A 13,586-nucleotide genomic window follows, 5' to 3' on the forward strand; every position below is an offset into this window, starting at 1 on the left:
TGCCAGTGGTAGGGGTATGAGACAGACGACATTGCTAATCAAGGGTGCCGGATATGCAGTGCTTGGTCGCACAAAAGTACATTTATCCGGTCGGGGTTGAAATAGCGTTAGTGTATTCTCGTATAGACAGCATGAGGAGCCAATGAGGTTGAATATTTAATTAATCTCCAACTCACTCCCCACTTGGAAATTTACTATCTCCAAATGTCCAGAGATGATCTTCAGCCTCGGAGTGACGCACCGTCAGAACGGATCAATTTAGCCATATCATGAAGATGCATCGCCCGAACTGCATGGTGCCACCACTTCTCCAGTTTAACCGGTCCCCTTGACTATATACTTACTGACGCAATTCCCGGAGTTCACCTGGATCTGCACTTCCTTGCTTTTTGTGAATCACCCGCCTTCAACAACACCGCCAACATGGGTTTATTGGTGCGCCTAATATCTACGGAAAACCCCGCCGTTGTTCTTCCATTTCGTAGGTTACGAGCAGAAACGTTTGAGTAACTGCCTGTGGTATAGGAGATTAACACAATGAGAAGAGGCTTGCATGTTGCCATGTCAAGAATGCCCATATCGAACAGTAGAGGGGCTCACATTTGACATAAGATCGGAGTGCTTAATAACACAGCAGCTCGGTCGCATCTTAAGGGTCATCTTTTATTTCTGGGCGAACCGGGAGTTGATGGCTTAAGAGGTAAAAACTACGATCGTCAAGGGCAAGCCGACTAGAGTAGCTGTGCGGAAGACGATCTCTAGCTGCAACTAAACAGCCCCAGTGTGCTAGATGACGCGGTTGGAGCGGTTGAGACAAAATACCCGAAGCTGGGATAAGGGGGTCATACTGGATAATACGGCTAAGAATGGAAGATCTATATAGTTCAGTGCCATGGAAGCAGAGGAGACCAGGCGGCTATGGAAACAGCTTAGTCCCAGCGAAGGAGAGCTACCATGCCAACATATCAAGTTGATCATTGGGGCGCTAAGCACCGCCATGGTTCTGGCCATCGCGTCAGAGGAAAATGCGACCCTGGCGCCGGGTAATTGCAATAGTTTCGAAATAATTACTTACCTGAGCCAAAACTCCATCTGGTAGGAGCTCTTGCCCCTCTTTTCCCCACAAGAAGGCCCTGGAGACGAATAGTGCGACATCCCATTGAAGAACGGAGGTTTGACTCCGTGAGAAATCGTATGGTTGATAGTTCAGAAAGGAGGTGCGGCGCTGATGGAACTTGTATCGTTAATGGTTACAAAGGGTCGTGCTCTGGATGATTTATTCGCCTATTAATGGGTCAACATCCTCGGCCAATTGAGCTGTCTTTGCTGCCAAGATCATCGTTGAGTCCAACTTCTGGCAAGATCTTTTCTGCAAGCATGCTTATTCCCAAGCAACTCATGGCCGTAGCCCTCGGCTTCGCATCCTTCGTACTCGGCCAGAATTTCAACAACCCCGTACTCTGGGAGGACCTGGCCGACAATGAAATCATCCGCGTTGACAACACGTACTACTACACGGCCTCGACGATGCACTACTCGCCGGGCGCCCCCATTCTGCGCTCGTACGACCTCGTCAACTGGGAGTATCTCAGCCACGCCGTACCTAGTCTTGACTGGGGCACAAAGTACGACTTGACTGGCGGCCAGCAGGCTTATATCAAGGGCATCTACGCCTCAACCTTCAAGTATCGCAAGAGCAAAGGGCTTTGGTACTGGATCGGCTGCATCGAGTATTCGACCACCTACGTCTTCACCTCCACGTCGCCCACGGGCCCATGGTCACAGAAAGCCAAGATCGCCACGTGCTACTACGATGCGGGCCTCTTGATCGACGACGACGACACCATGTACGTGGCCTATGGAAACACCCAACTCAGCGTCGCCCAACTGTCAGCCGATGGCCTCTCCGAAGTCCGAAAGCAGACTGTGTACTCAACGCCATCCGACATTGGCACCTTGGAGGGCAGTCGGATGTACAAGAGAAACGGAAAATACTACATCTTTGTGACGAAGCCAGCTACCAGCCAGTACGTCCTGCAAGCCTCCAGCCCATGGGGTCCGTACACAGTCAAAGCCCTCGTCCAGAGCGTCTCAGCCCCTGTCTCCGGGGCTGGAAACCCGCACCAGGGCAGTCTCATCGATACACCGGACGGCAAGTGGTACTACATGGCCTTCATCGACAACTATCCAGGAGGCCGCGTCCCAGTCTTGGCCCCCGTCACCTGGGGCTCTGATGGCTTCCCGGCTGTGACGCTGGCCAGCGGCTCTTGGGGCTCGTCGTATCCCTACCCGGCGACTCCGAAAGCCGTGCAATCGACACTCGGCACCGACTCCTTCAGCGGGTCGAGCCTGGGGCCAGCGTGGGAATGGAATCACAACCCAGACACGACGAAGTTCAAGGTCGCCAACGGCCTGACTCTCAGCACCGCGACAGTTACGAGCGATCTGTACGCCGCCCGAAACACCCTGACGAAGCGTATCCATGGTCCTAATGGAGTTGGTACTGTCGTCATTGACTTTACGTCCATGGCTGACGGCGACCGCGCTGGTTTGTCCCTGCTGCGGCAAACCTCAGCCTACATCGCCGTCCAACGCTCCGGCTCTAGCTACTCCATCGTCATGTATAATGGCCTCACCATGGTACAAAGCACCTGGGCCACCGCATCGACTGGATCGCAGGCCGCAAGTGTTTCCATCTCCACGCGGAAGGTTTGGTTCCGTGCGACAGCGGATATTCACCCCGGCTCCGGGAAAAAAGGGTCATTCTCGTACAGCCTAGACGGTACAACGTTTGTGACGTTTGGGTCGGAGTTGACTCTTGACAATAGCTGGCAGTTTTATATGGGATATCGGTATGGTATCTTTAATTTTGCAACTAAGGCTATTGGTGGTTCAGTTAAGATTGAATCTTTTACCAGTGCATAAAAAAGAGGACTTATTTATCTTTTATTTTTTGTGTTCAGTTTTCATTACAAGCTGTTTATTCTCCATCATATTTCATCGTGTCTTATATTTATTCGTGAAGATAGATCAAGGCTTAATTAGGTACATTGATCTGTCTCGGATCCAGGTGGACGAGCCTGTATCTCTGTCAATACTGATTCTTATTTCAAGCGCCAGAAGACACAAACTGAGTGTTGTCCAGTAGGACGTGCAGTCGCGAATTTATGCAGTCATCAATCCCGGGGCTGCCCAAGTCCATCTTCGTCCAATGATTATCGTTGCCCATTGAAAGTCTGACGCTGCCCAAAATCTGGGTCTGTCCAAAATCTGGGCCTGTCCTAAATCTAGGCCTGTCCTAAATCTGGGCCTGTCCAAAATCTGGCCCCGAGTGGCAGTGCCAACACTGGCTGGCTTACTAGTATACCATAAAAGGGAAAGCAGTATATATTAACGGTCGAATAGCGTCCATATCAGTTACTTTCGCACTTAATCCATCACAACAATTTGACAGAAACTCCCCTCGGGCCAATCTCGAGTCAGCCCCTCAAATGACTCTTACCGCCGAAGCTATCGTCGGAATCGTCACTCTCTTCATCATGTGTCTTTCCGGAATTCCATTTCTCGTACGATTGATCTGTCGCAGACTCCGCTTCTCTAGAGTTTTACCTGCGCCTCATAACATAATGGTGCCCACGCCTTATCAGAGCTTGCTTTCGACATACCCGCCTCGCCTGACACGGGCCGCTTCTCTTCGTTGGGATGCAGAGCCAACTGGCGAACTCAACACTAATGAACTACTCCTGTTGGAGAGTGGAATCATGTACACCAATGTGAGTAACCATCTGCTTCTAATCCACTCATCACAGACACTAATCGCAAGCCCAAAGCGAACCATGATTAATGAAACCATTGTCTTTGCTGGCAATATCACCGTAGATATTTAGGAAATCCCGAACTCACATACAAGCGCGAATTTCGGGTCGCCGTGGTTGATTGTGCTATATATGACGTTGAGCTATATCCATCACTCAAATCTGAATCACAACCTTTCCAAAGTTCTTCCTCTGCCACTGGTACTCGTACGCAGCCTTAGCATCATCAAAAGCAAAGATCTTCGCATCCACAACAGGGACAATCTTTGCGGAGTCGATAGCTCGGTTCATCTCCACGAATTGCTGCTTCGAACCAACAAAGATGCCGCGGACCGTGCAGATATGGCTCAGCGCGTCCATCAGAGCTGGCTGCTTATCGCTATCGGCCGTGGTGAGAAATCCAATGATCGTGATGACTCCTTCGAACTTGATGGCCTTGAGTGACTGGGAGATACTGGCGGCACCTCCAATCTCAAGGATGTGGTCGAAACCAAGTCCATCTGGTGTCAGTCCCCGAGCAATCTCGCCCCAGTTGGACGTTGTTCGATAGTTGATAACATGGCTTGCCCCCAGCTTCTTGAGGGTAGCTGCCTTTTCGTCTGATGAAGTTGTGGCAACCACTGTGGCGCCTGCAGCTGAAGCAAACTGGATTGCAGCCAAGCTTACACCACCAGTTCCTTGCGTCAGGACCCAATCCCCTGCCTTGACGGCCTTTGATTGAAGGCCGTATAGTGCATTCCAGGCAGTCAGCGGAGCACAAGTCAGGGTGCTCGCCTCGACAGGCTTCAGCGACGAAGGTGCCTTCACAAGCCCGCGCTCATGGAAGACTGCATACTTGCGCAGAGTACCGTCAACAGCGCCACCAAGACCGCTTCCGACGGCTTCGGGGGTGATTGGATTGGTCTGATGAAATTCGTTGAAGAGCGTACAGACTTTCTCACCAACGGAGAAGTCGGTAACCTTGTGTCCAACTGCAAGCACAATGCCTGCGCTGTCGGAGCCAGCAATGACAGGAGTTTTCATGGCAAATGGGTACAGTCCCTGCCAGTGGTAGTTAGTACCTGAGATTAATAGAGAATAATTAACCGTGAATCACCTTGGGGATAGCAAGGTCTCGATAGTTCAACGAAACTGCTTCGATTTGGACCAGGACATCATGGTCGGAGATCTTGGGCACAGGGGCATCATTGATCAACTGGAGGCCGTCAAAACTGTCCTTGTAGATGCCTGTAACAGTCCAAGCTCCGGTCGAGGTAGGCGCAGACATGATGAAGTAGAGTTAAAGAGGCTGAGGTAAAGTAGAAGATGGGCTTAAAGAAGTAGCAGAGAAATGACTGTATGACAGTCGTGTAATAGGTGATGAGGACGTTTAGTGTGTCCGATAATTTGAGTGCCCATGTTGGCTCCTTTATACCCTCCGTGTTCACAGATTACAAATGATTACCCTTTGATTCTGACAAACTTGGATACGAACGACGGCGGGACTTTCACCTGTTGTAATTGTAAGCATGACGTTTGGTCGTAAAAGTCAAAGAACATAACACACAAACAAACCCAGTTTTAGAGCCCGGCCATTAGTTACACCGAACGGAGAAAGTACGAAGATGAAAATTTGCCGGCGGACATAAATCAGGACACCGGTCAGATCCGCGATAACCATGTAGCCGCTTAAGCACGGCGGAAATCATTCGGAGGGGCCCCACTTAGAACGCCGATGTAAAGCCCGGTTGCTCCACAGGGCTCCGAAGGCTCAATGTGCTTATCAATTCGTACATGTTTCTCATGAGTAAATGACACGTAGGGTGGTATGGCCCACTGCAATGAGCATCGGAATGCTTCGCCTTCTTACCGATTAACCTTCAGAAAACCACAATCTGCGATAAGGGGGAGTGCCGAGGTATACCACGCCGCACAGCTATGCACCGTATATTGGTTGGAGATGAGCCTTTGTTAATCATCTAACTACAAGTGAAGATGGTTTGAACAGTGGCCGGTATTGTCTACTTCGTTTCTCTTTGAATGACAGATACGTACAATCGCCACATCTAGAGTGATCAATGGAATACAAAATCGCCTAGACTCGGGTCCTCTGCACCATCCCAGGTTTGAGTGTTAATAGGAGGTTCGGAGCTGAGGAAATTCATGTCAATCCAGGCGGTAGAATCGAGCAAAGCAAGGTCAACAGATTTCCACCAGTCGGAAACGAACGGGTCCTGCGTATTGCCTCCGCATTCGCTGTCATCTCCAGGGCTGGCAATATTGTCAAGCTTGCACACAAAGAACTTGGAGAGTCCGATGTACAGATTTGCTGCTGAAGTGGGTGGGAGCTGGTCCGCGATCACTTCCAGATGGTCTGGAATCGCACGTACTTTGGAAGAAGCTTCCGCAACGTCCGTCGAAGTTAGGCCACCGCGTTTAACAGCCTGTAGGTCACATATTGTGTCAGCATCCAAGACTCCAATGATATTAACAGTACTCGAAAAAAGAACCCACCTGAAGGATCTCCGTGACTGCATGGCAAATCATTATGTACATGTTATTGTGGAATCCGAACATGAGCTCGCGGAACACCGGGTCGGAAAGTACAAGGTCGAGAACTCGGCTGGCCACATTAAAAGTCTTTTGAGAGACTGCTGATAGCTCTCTCGATGTCATGGTTTCATCCAGGGCAGTCATATCTCTCAAGGCCTGGGCACTAAGGACCAGGATGCTATGGTCCATGTAGAAAGCAAGTACTGGGAGAAACTCTGCTGATGCAGAACCGTCAGAGGTGCATCGGGCGGTACGGATCTGGTCCAATGTTCCGAAAGCATGTGAATGCCAGTCAAGGATAGACTTCAATGTCCGTTCTGTGCGCTTTTGTTGTTCCAAGGCGACCAACTGTGAGCCAGCAATGTTAGCCATTTGACACGAGTATTCTGGTTTCTACCACGAACCAAGAGCCTCCTTACTTCCACAATACCACAAATGACCCGATCGTGCGGGCTAGTCATCGGCCTTTTCCACCACTCGCTCACGGAGACCGGAAGTTCCTTCCAAGAGACGCTTATGGGGCGGCCAGTTATGATGCCGAAGCTCTTGTCGGCGATGAATACGTAGAGCCAAGTCCTCTCGAAATTCCGAAGGAGCCGCTCTCTATAATCGGCAGTTGCATCTGGGGCTAAGGCGTGAACTAGGTCGGCAACTGTGGAGGGTTTATGGATACCCAATTCTCTTGCGAGCTGTGCAGCCTATGCCAGGTTGTGATAAGGTTAGTATCATGTTCGCTTCGCATTCGCTAGGGCAGTTCAGGTTGATATTCTCACATGGCTCAAGTGCAGCCAACAAGGGTCGTCCGATTGCCTCTGGCAAATTGGTGCCCAGTACTGCATGTTGATGATGGCCTGGATGGTCTCGAGAGATTTGACTGAAACTGCAATGGACCACTTCATACTCCCTTCCGCTAAAGATATTAAAGCAGGGTAAAGCACTCTATCTCTGGGGCGTACCGAGACAGCGCAGCCTAGGGCACACACAACCGAGAAGAGAGTGAAGGATGCGGAGTAGACATATTCAGGAGTGTGTAAGACGGGGTCCAGCAGGCCTACAACTGGGTTGCGAATCTTGAAAAACCTACGAAGATAAGTAGTTAGCCTAGAGACACGAAGGTAGAGTGTACTCGAAGGGAGGCGAACAATTTGAAATACCACGAGACATCGCTTTGGTCAATCAGCCGCGCCGTGATAGGATCGCAAGCAGTTGTTTCCAGCTTCAAGGTGTGGTCTACCGATTGAGAGGCCAACACCTGCCAGTCCGTCTGCTGCGTTGTGTGAGGGGCTGGACAGTCAAGAATGTCAGCGTTCTATCACGGCATGATGAGAGGGGTGAGACATTACCGAAGTATTTAGCCAATCGCTCCTCGAAAACTTCCACAACCCCTCTGCGGCCGACCTGGTTTTTAAAAAAGCAACCTATTTGCGGGCGGGAGTTCTGGGGAGAGGGGACAATCTCGGCCGCGACGGCAGCGGCCATCATGTTCAAGGGAGAGACGAGGGGATGCCGGGCGTCAAACTCGGTGTCGTGGTGGTTGAAGCCCGGTTGACGGTCACTTGGACGAAGGGAATCCGCGCGGACGGCGGCGGACGTGGTTTCTTGGCCTTGTATAGGTGACAGGGCATGATTCGAGCGGTCCACGTTAGAGTTGAGCAGAGCCGCAACCACCTGGTCTCGTACGCCGCTTTCGTTGATTCGGGACAGTAGCTTCTCAACAGTCGTAGGTTTGCTAGCTTTGGTTAGCTGAGCGAACAAGATCATCCGCAGGTCATCGGTTGGAGTGAATCCCACTTCATGCTTCCCAGCTTACGGCCACGATTAGAACCAGCCGGATAACGACACTTGCGTCCCTGCGAAAGACAGCGCGAGCTACACGAGTCAGTCCTTGCCAAATCCACGCCCCGTCTCGGGATATAGATTTGAACACTCACCACGGCATGTTTCGGTCGCAGCGCTGCCGCATGGCGCGACAGTTCAAGCATGCTGTGCGGTTTTGTCCGGCACTCTCAGTGGCCGGGGTATCGTCGCGCCTACGAGAATGCGGCTGCTGCTCATCATCCTGTGACTCTTGCTGCTCTTGTCTCACCCCCGTCTGCTGATCCGGTTCGTTTGTAGACATTGCGTTGAGTGACTGAATTGCGTTGACAGTGGCTATAGCCATGGGGATGCCAACGACTTGAAGATGCCGCGGCGTCTTATTCTAGTCACCGCTTCCACGTGACTCGTTGTGAACATGTAAGCAGCTAGTCTTCCACGTTGCCACCGGGTCTTTAGGTCGCCGACCGGAATCTAAGTCGTTCAACAGACGATAAAGTTGCTCCTCACTCCGTGTCAATTACAGCAGCTAGGGAATATGGAGATAAAATTTATTAAATGCCACGAGTCACCGGGCGCTCCATTCGCGCCAAACTTAATCGAAACGCTGGGAGATCTTCACCATTGATCTGAATGTCAAGTTCCTCCGAGTGAATCCATCTTCCTCGAAGTGCGAAATAGTCTAATTGACGTAATTGAGATAACCGTGGGAAAGGCCAATGGCGGCGTACATCCTGTTCTAGGCAACTGATCAGCATAATCGCCCCTAAGGCCCTCCCAATCGGATAGTTGCGGCGTGTAAACAACTCCCTGATCAAGTGAGGGAGTTGCCGAGAGGTAGGCAAATCTGAGAGCAGGCGAGATACGTGGCCGGTCGAAAACAGCGGAACTCACGAACGGTACATACCCTAAATCTGATTTTCCAATTTCCATGCAAGTGGAAACCAAGGTCACCAAAATCGATGTGCCTTGGCTCATCTTCGTGGCCATTTCTAGCGCTGCATCTACGATGTCCCGGTGACTACATAGCGGCGTCAACACCATGGCAGCAATCCTTCCCACAACAGTTCCAGACAAGCTTAGAACGGCTAATTCGGCACCGGTAGAGAAGCCCGGCAGATGTCTGAATCCTTGGCATCTGTCAGTTGTGCCTTGCATGGCATGCATGCTTCGCGAACATTTGTTCTGCTTCTGGTCCAGGCTTGGCTGCGCGGGCCCGGGGAACGATGCAGCCCATCCCGCGTGATAGTCGCGCGCGCAACTGGGTCAAACGGGCATCGGTAGTGATTGGGAGCGGAATAGCATCCAAGATACGCGCTCGGGCCGACGAAAACAAACCACACGGCGGTGGAGTTGAGGAAGTTCTCCCCGGAGAGAATGGCGAACCTGGGGATGGCCACTTGATCTGATAGTGGAGGAGGAGGGACGGGGCGAGTTCCGATTGGAGCGGGGATGGAATGTGACGGCCGCAGCCTCGAACTTAGCATGGGATGGCCTCAATTGATCTGGTCTAGAGAGTCTGGCAAGCAGGGATGGGAATGGCCACACCGACTCCCGGGCGGGGTTGAGATTATGACGCATCGGAAGTGGTTGCAGATCAGTTTAGTTTGTCTGCACCCCTCTGGTTCTTGGAGATAACTTCAGGTGAATAGTGCATTAAACCCTTGATATTATTGATCTTGTGACATTTCAACAGGACTGTGCTGTGCTGCAAGCTGGATTGGCCTCAACCCCCCTGCCGCGGATGAAATGAACTGCCGGTCCGGCCGATGAAGGACTAGACACACAGTCTCCGGGCTATTATTATCAGGCTTACCCACCCACATGCCAGGTTTGTGCAGTTTGACAGACCATGTGATGCACGCCTTCTTCACATATTACGGGGCCGCTGGGGGGCCTCATTGCAGATATCTCCGCCCGGCCAGTCACTGCTCCACGGATTAGGCACTGATAACCACCTTGCAGACGAGGGGGTGTCCGGCAAAACGACGGCGGGTCCACTCACATTGTAGACTATTTACGGCGTAAACTTGGCGGAGTTGCGGGCCGGTCTGACAAGCCAAGCGCAAGACGCTCGAAGCGGTGACAGGAGCCTCCGCTGATTACAACCCCGAGACCCACCGTGAGGCCATTTATCTTCCTTTCCATCTATTCTTCCGCTACTTTTGCTGCGTCTTTCCAGCTTCGTCGTCCCGTTCTTCTGCCTTTCTGGAGGCGACGCGCTGGAATCCTTCGTCTCGGCTCCGTTTTGGGATTGGACTGAGACATCTGTGACGGCAGTGAAGATCCAGGGTCCAAACGACCGAAATTGCGCCAATAAAAGACGTTTGAAGGCCGCTTGGAAGAGCATCTTGATTGCCCAAGTCTAACGAGAACTTGCATGACACCCCAGCCTTGATCCCATTTCCTGCTCCTCATTGGGTTGTTGGAACCAGCCGCCGCCATGACTCAACAACGCGATCCACCAAGCATCGGGACTGCAGACGGCGTGCCGCCATTCCCCAAACGCCAGATGCTGATTTTGGGTGAGTTTGCTCCAGATAGAGCGAAAACCATGTCTCAGGCTAAGCTAGAGCACTCGATCGTGCATTTGGAGTGCATGTCGCTAACTCTCCGCTTATCTTAGCGTTGTGTCGACTGTGTGAGCCCATCGCCTTCACGTCTATTTTCCCTTACATATACTTCATGATCGAAGATTTCCATGAAACCGACGACCCGAATCAGATTTCGACCTACGCCGGCATGATGACCACCGTCTTTGCCCTTGCCGAGTTTTCGACCGGCGCAATTTGGGGTCGCGTCAGTGACAAGGTCGGCCGAAAGCCCGTCATCGTCATTGCTCTGCTTGGCACAGCCACGAGCATGCTGCTCCTAGGTCTTTCGTCAAATATTATGATGGCGTTGTGCGCTCGTGTTCTTGCGGGGCTTTTGAACGGGTTCGTGAATGACTCTCTCCCATTCAGGATCTCGGTTTCTAACTTGGCTCAAATAGGAACATCAGCGTCATGCAAACAGTCGTCGGTGAAATGGTCACCGCTAAAGAACATCAAGGCGAGTAAACCCGGCTTATTTTACCAAGACTCTTCTAATTTCCCAAAGCTCGTGCATACATGATCATGCCTCTAGTTTGGGGCATCGGGTAAGCTCACATGTACGACAGTCACATTCCACTCAACTGACAGCCTGCAGATCCATCATTGGTCCCATGGTTGGAGGAGCTCTAGCTCGGCCTTGCATCAGCTACCCGGATTATTTCCAAAAAGGCTCCATCTGGGATCGTTGGCCATATCTGCTGCCAAATTTATGCAGCGCCATTCTACTCGTTGTGGGCGCCTCATTTGGCGCATTGTTTTTCCAAGAAACAAACCCAACCATTTCACGTCCCGATCCTGCACTGAAGGTCGGTAATTGGATTTTATCACTTGGCTCGCGGCTACTCCCCAGCTCTGAGCCAGCAGACACCCAGCAAAGATCAACTGCTCAGGCTGAACCAAGTTGCCTGTCTCCAATCATACAACCAATTGAAGACAGCCTAAAATTGTCAAAGAAACCTGGGCCCGCCTTCAATCGTCAGGTTATCCTGAACATTGCTTGTTACGGAATTCTCGCATTGTGAGTGTTCGAAACCGGCCGCTCGGGATATCCGTTAACCTTGTTAGCCATACCATGACCTTCGACGTCCTATTTCCCGTCGTTCTGAGTACCGAATCACGCACCGACAGACATTTGTCTTGGCCATTCAAATTCGTCGACGGATACGGCATGGATACCAAGGAAGTGGGCTTTGTCCTTTCTATGCAAGGCATATACTCCATCTTCGCCACTGCGTTTTTATTTCCGTTCATGGTCAGCCGAACAGGCCCTTTGAAATTGTTCAAATTTCTGGCTCTCACGTACTGGCTCATGTACTTCTTCGCGCCGTATGCAGTTCTGTGTCCCGAGAGTCTGAGAATGGTCGCAGTATATGTGATTCTGATCTGGAGGTGTTCCTACTCGTCTATCGCATATCCTGCTAACGCCATCCTTTTAATCAACGCAGTTTCAGACAAGGCGAGTTTAGGAACGATCAATGGCCTCGCGGCCTCAACTGCAAGCTTTTGTCGAGCTTTCAGCCCTATAGTAGCTGGGTATCTGTATTCAGTGGGACTTGACGCGGGATACTCTGGTTTTGCCTGGTGGTTCAATGCCGCTATCACATTGGGTGGTTCAATTGTGAGCGTTTATTTGATGGACGAAAACACTGAGGACGAGGATAAGGATTGCGATGAAGAGACGGCACTACTCAGTGCCTTATAGGAGGCAAGGCAACCGAAGCGGCAGCAATGAAGAGCAAGACGGAATGAAATGGAATTACATAGACTTGTGAATGTGGGCGATTTGGCATATTGACTTGCTGGGTTGTGTGTGCTACACATTGTCGACAACATGGACAAGGGCGAATCAAGAGAAATATCAGAACATGACGCGAGCAATAATGAGGATGTGTGCTGGACGGAAATGACGGTTAGCAATGGCTAGGAAACAAGCATGGTTAATTTGGGTAGTCCATTTGCATTAAGTATAGGCAACGGTTGACATTTGTGGCAACGTAACAGAGAAACATATTATATAGGGTATTGCTATTCGCAGACACTCAAAATATTATTCGCACACTTGAGTATATAGGCCAATTTCACCAAGAAGTCTCATTAATATACCTATTAGTATATAAACCTAAGAAAATTAAATAAGCTTTACCCTAAGTATTTATCCCCTAAGTTCTCCTATTTAAATTTTATCTTTTAGTTTATTTCAGGGTAGAAACCGGAGACTATTCAGAATGAGATACCTTAAGGCGTGCAGTCCAGGTATACCTTGTACTATCTGGGTAAATTTAGGTATAAAAAGTCGTACTTATATGCGATTAGCATTTGAGCGTGTGCGAACGGCAATACTCATTATATAACAGTTTTTTGTATCTGCCAACTGGCAAGTCCAGCATGAGTGGGATGCGATTACTACAGCACAGGTCAATAACAGACTTAATGGCGACGCACATAGTTGGAGGTCTCCCGGTCCTGATGCAGGATTTAGCGGACACTCTTGACGCAATCCTTAAACCCATTCGAAAACTGGGGCTGATGGCCGACCAGGTCTTCAAGGCGTCCAAGGTCCTGCTGGAGCAAATGGCCACAACCGAGCTAATGGCATTCGGGGTCTTGATGGCTCTCCGGGCCAGCAAGGTCCACGTGGATGGAGAGGGATCTCGGGCTGTTCTGGAATCTGTCTGTGTCACTCCCATGAATGATAGTGTTTGGGTTTTTATCACGATACGGTACTGGGGTTTTGGGGTTTCTTAGTCTATAAGACAATGAAAGAAGTTATGTTTTGTTTGAAGATGTGACTTAACAGTAGTGAAACAAACCCATATGGTGCCTGAAAGAT

At 50.6% G+C, this 13,586-nt stretch overlaps 4 protein-coding genes across 4 annotated transcripts; 2 read left to right on the forward strand and 2 right to left on the reverse strand.

The window, feature by feature from the left end:
* Nucleotides 1-1,377: 1,377 nt before the first annotated feature.
* On the forward strand, nucleotides 1,378-2,925 carry BGZ61DRAFT_534643 (family 43 glycosyl hydrolase; the record flags this gene model as incomplete). The annotated part of the gene is made up of 1 exon (XM_046254174.1): nucleotides 1,378-2,925. One exon carries the CDS (start codon nucleotides 1,378-1,380, stop codon nucleotides 2,923-2,925), a length of 1,548 nt encoding a protein of 515 aa, XP_046101879.1.
* A 1,046-nt stretch (nucleotides 2,926-3,971) lies between these two features.
* BGZ61DRAFT_356815 (uncharacterized protein) lies at nucleotides 3,972-5,082 on the reverse strand (the record flags this gene model as incomplete). The annotated part of the gene is made up of 2 exons (XM_046240819.1): nucleotides 3,972-4,856; nucleotides 4,912-5,082. 2 exons carry the CDS (start codon nucleotides 5,080-5,082, stop codon nucleotides 3,972-3,974), a joined length of 1,056 nt encoding a protein of 351 aa, XP_046101880.1.
* Nucleotides 5,083-5,758: 676 nt separating this feature from the next.
* Nucleotides 5,759-8,499, reverse strand: BGZ61DRAFT_394272 (uncharacterized protein). The gene is made up of 8 exons (XM_046242894.1): nucleotides 8,279-8,499; nucleotides 8,139-8,216; nucleotides 7,691-8,076; nucleotides 7,490-7,631; nucleotides 7,121-7,427; nucleotides 6,752-7,045; nucleotides 6,309-6,695; nucleotides 5,759-6,238 (listed from the first exon to the last, which is right to left on the reverse strand). Exons 1-8 carry the CDS (start codon nucleotides 8,464-8,466, stop codon nucleotides 5,870-5,872), a joined length of 2,151 nt encoding a protein of 716 aa, XP_046101881.1. The 5' UTR covers nucleotides 8,467-8,499; the 3' UTR covers nucleotides 5,759-5,869.
* Nucleotides 8,500-10,248: 1,749 nt separating this feature from the next.
* BGZ61DRAFT_59134 (major facilitator superfamily domain-containing protein) lies at nucleotides 10,249-12,850 on the forward strand. The gene is made up of 6 exons (XM_046256680.1): nucleotides 10,249-10,687; nucleotides 10,789-11,098; nucleotides 11,155-11,213; nucleotides 11,262-11,301; nucleotides 11,352-11,774; nucleotides 11,822-12,850. The coding sequence occupies exons 1-6, from the start codon at nucleotides 10,606-10,608 to the stop codon at nucleotides 12,456-12,458; spliced, it is 1,551 nt and encodes a 516-aa protein (XP_046101882.1). The 5' UTR covers nucleotides 10,249-10,605; the 3' UTR covers nucleotides 12,459-12,850.
* Nucleotides 12,851-13,586: the final 736 nt, after the last annotated feature.

This window comes from Ilyonectria robusta (genome assembly GCF_021365365.1).
Source record: "Ilyonectria robusta strain PMI_751 chromosome Unknown BGZ61scaffold_15, whole genome shotgun sequence".
Taxonomy (NCBI): Eukaryota; Fungi; Ascomycota; class Sordariomycetes; order Hypocreales; family Nectriaceae; genus Ilyonectria; species Ilyonectria robusta.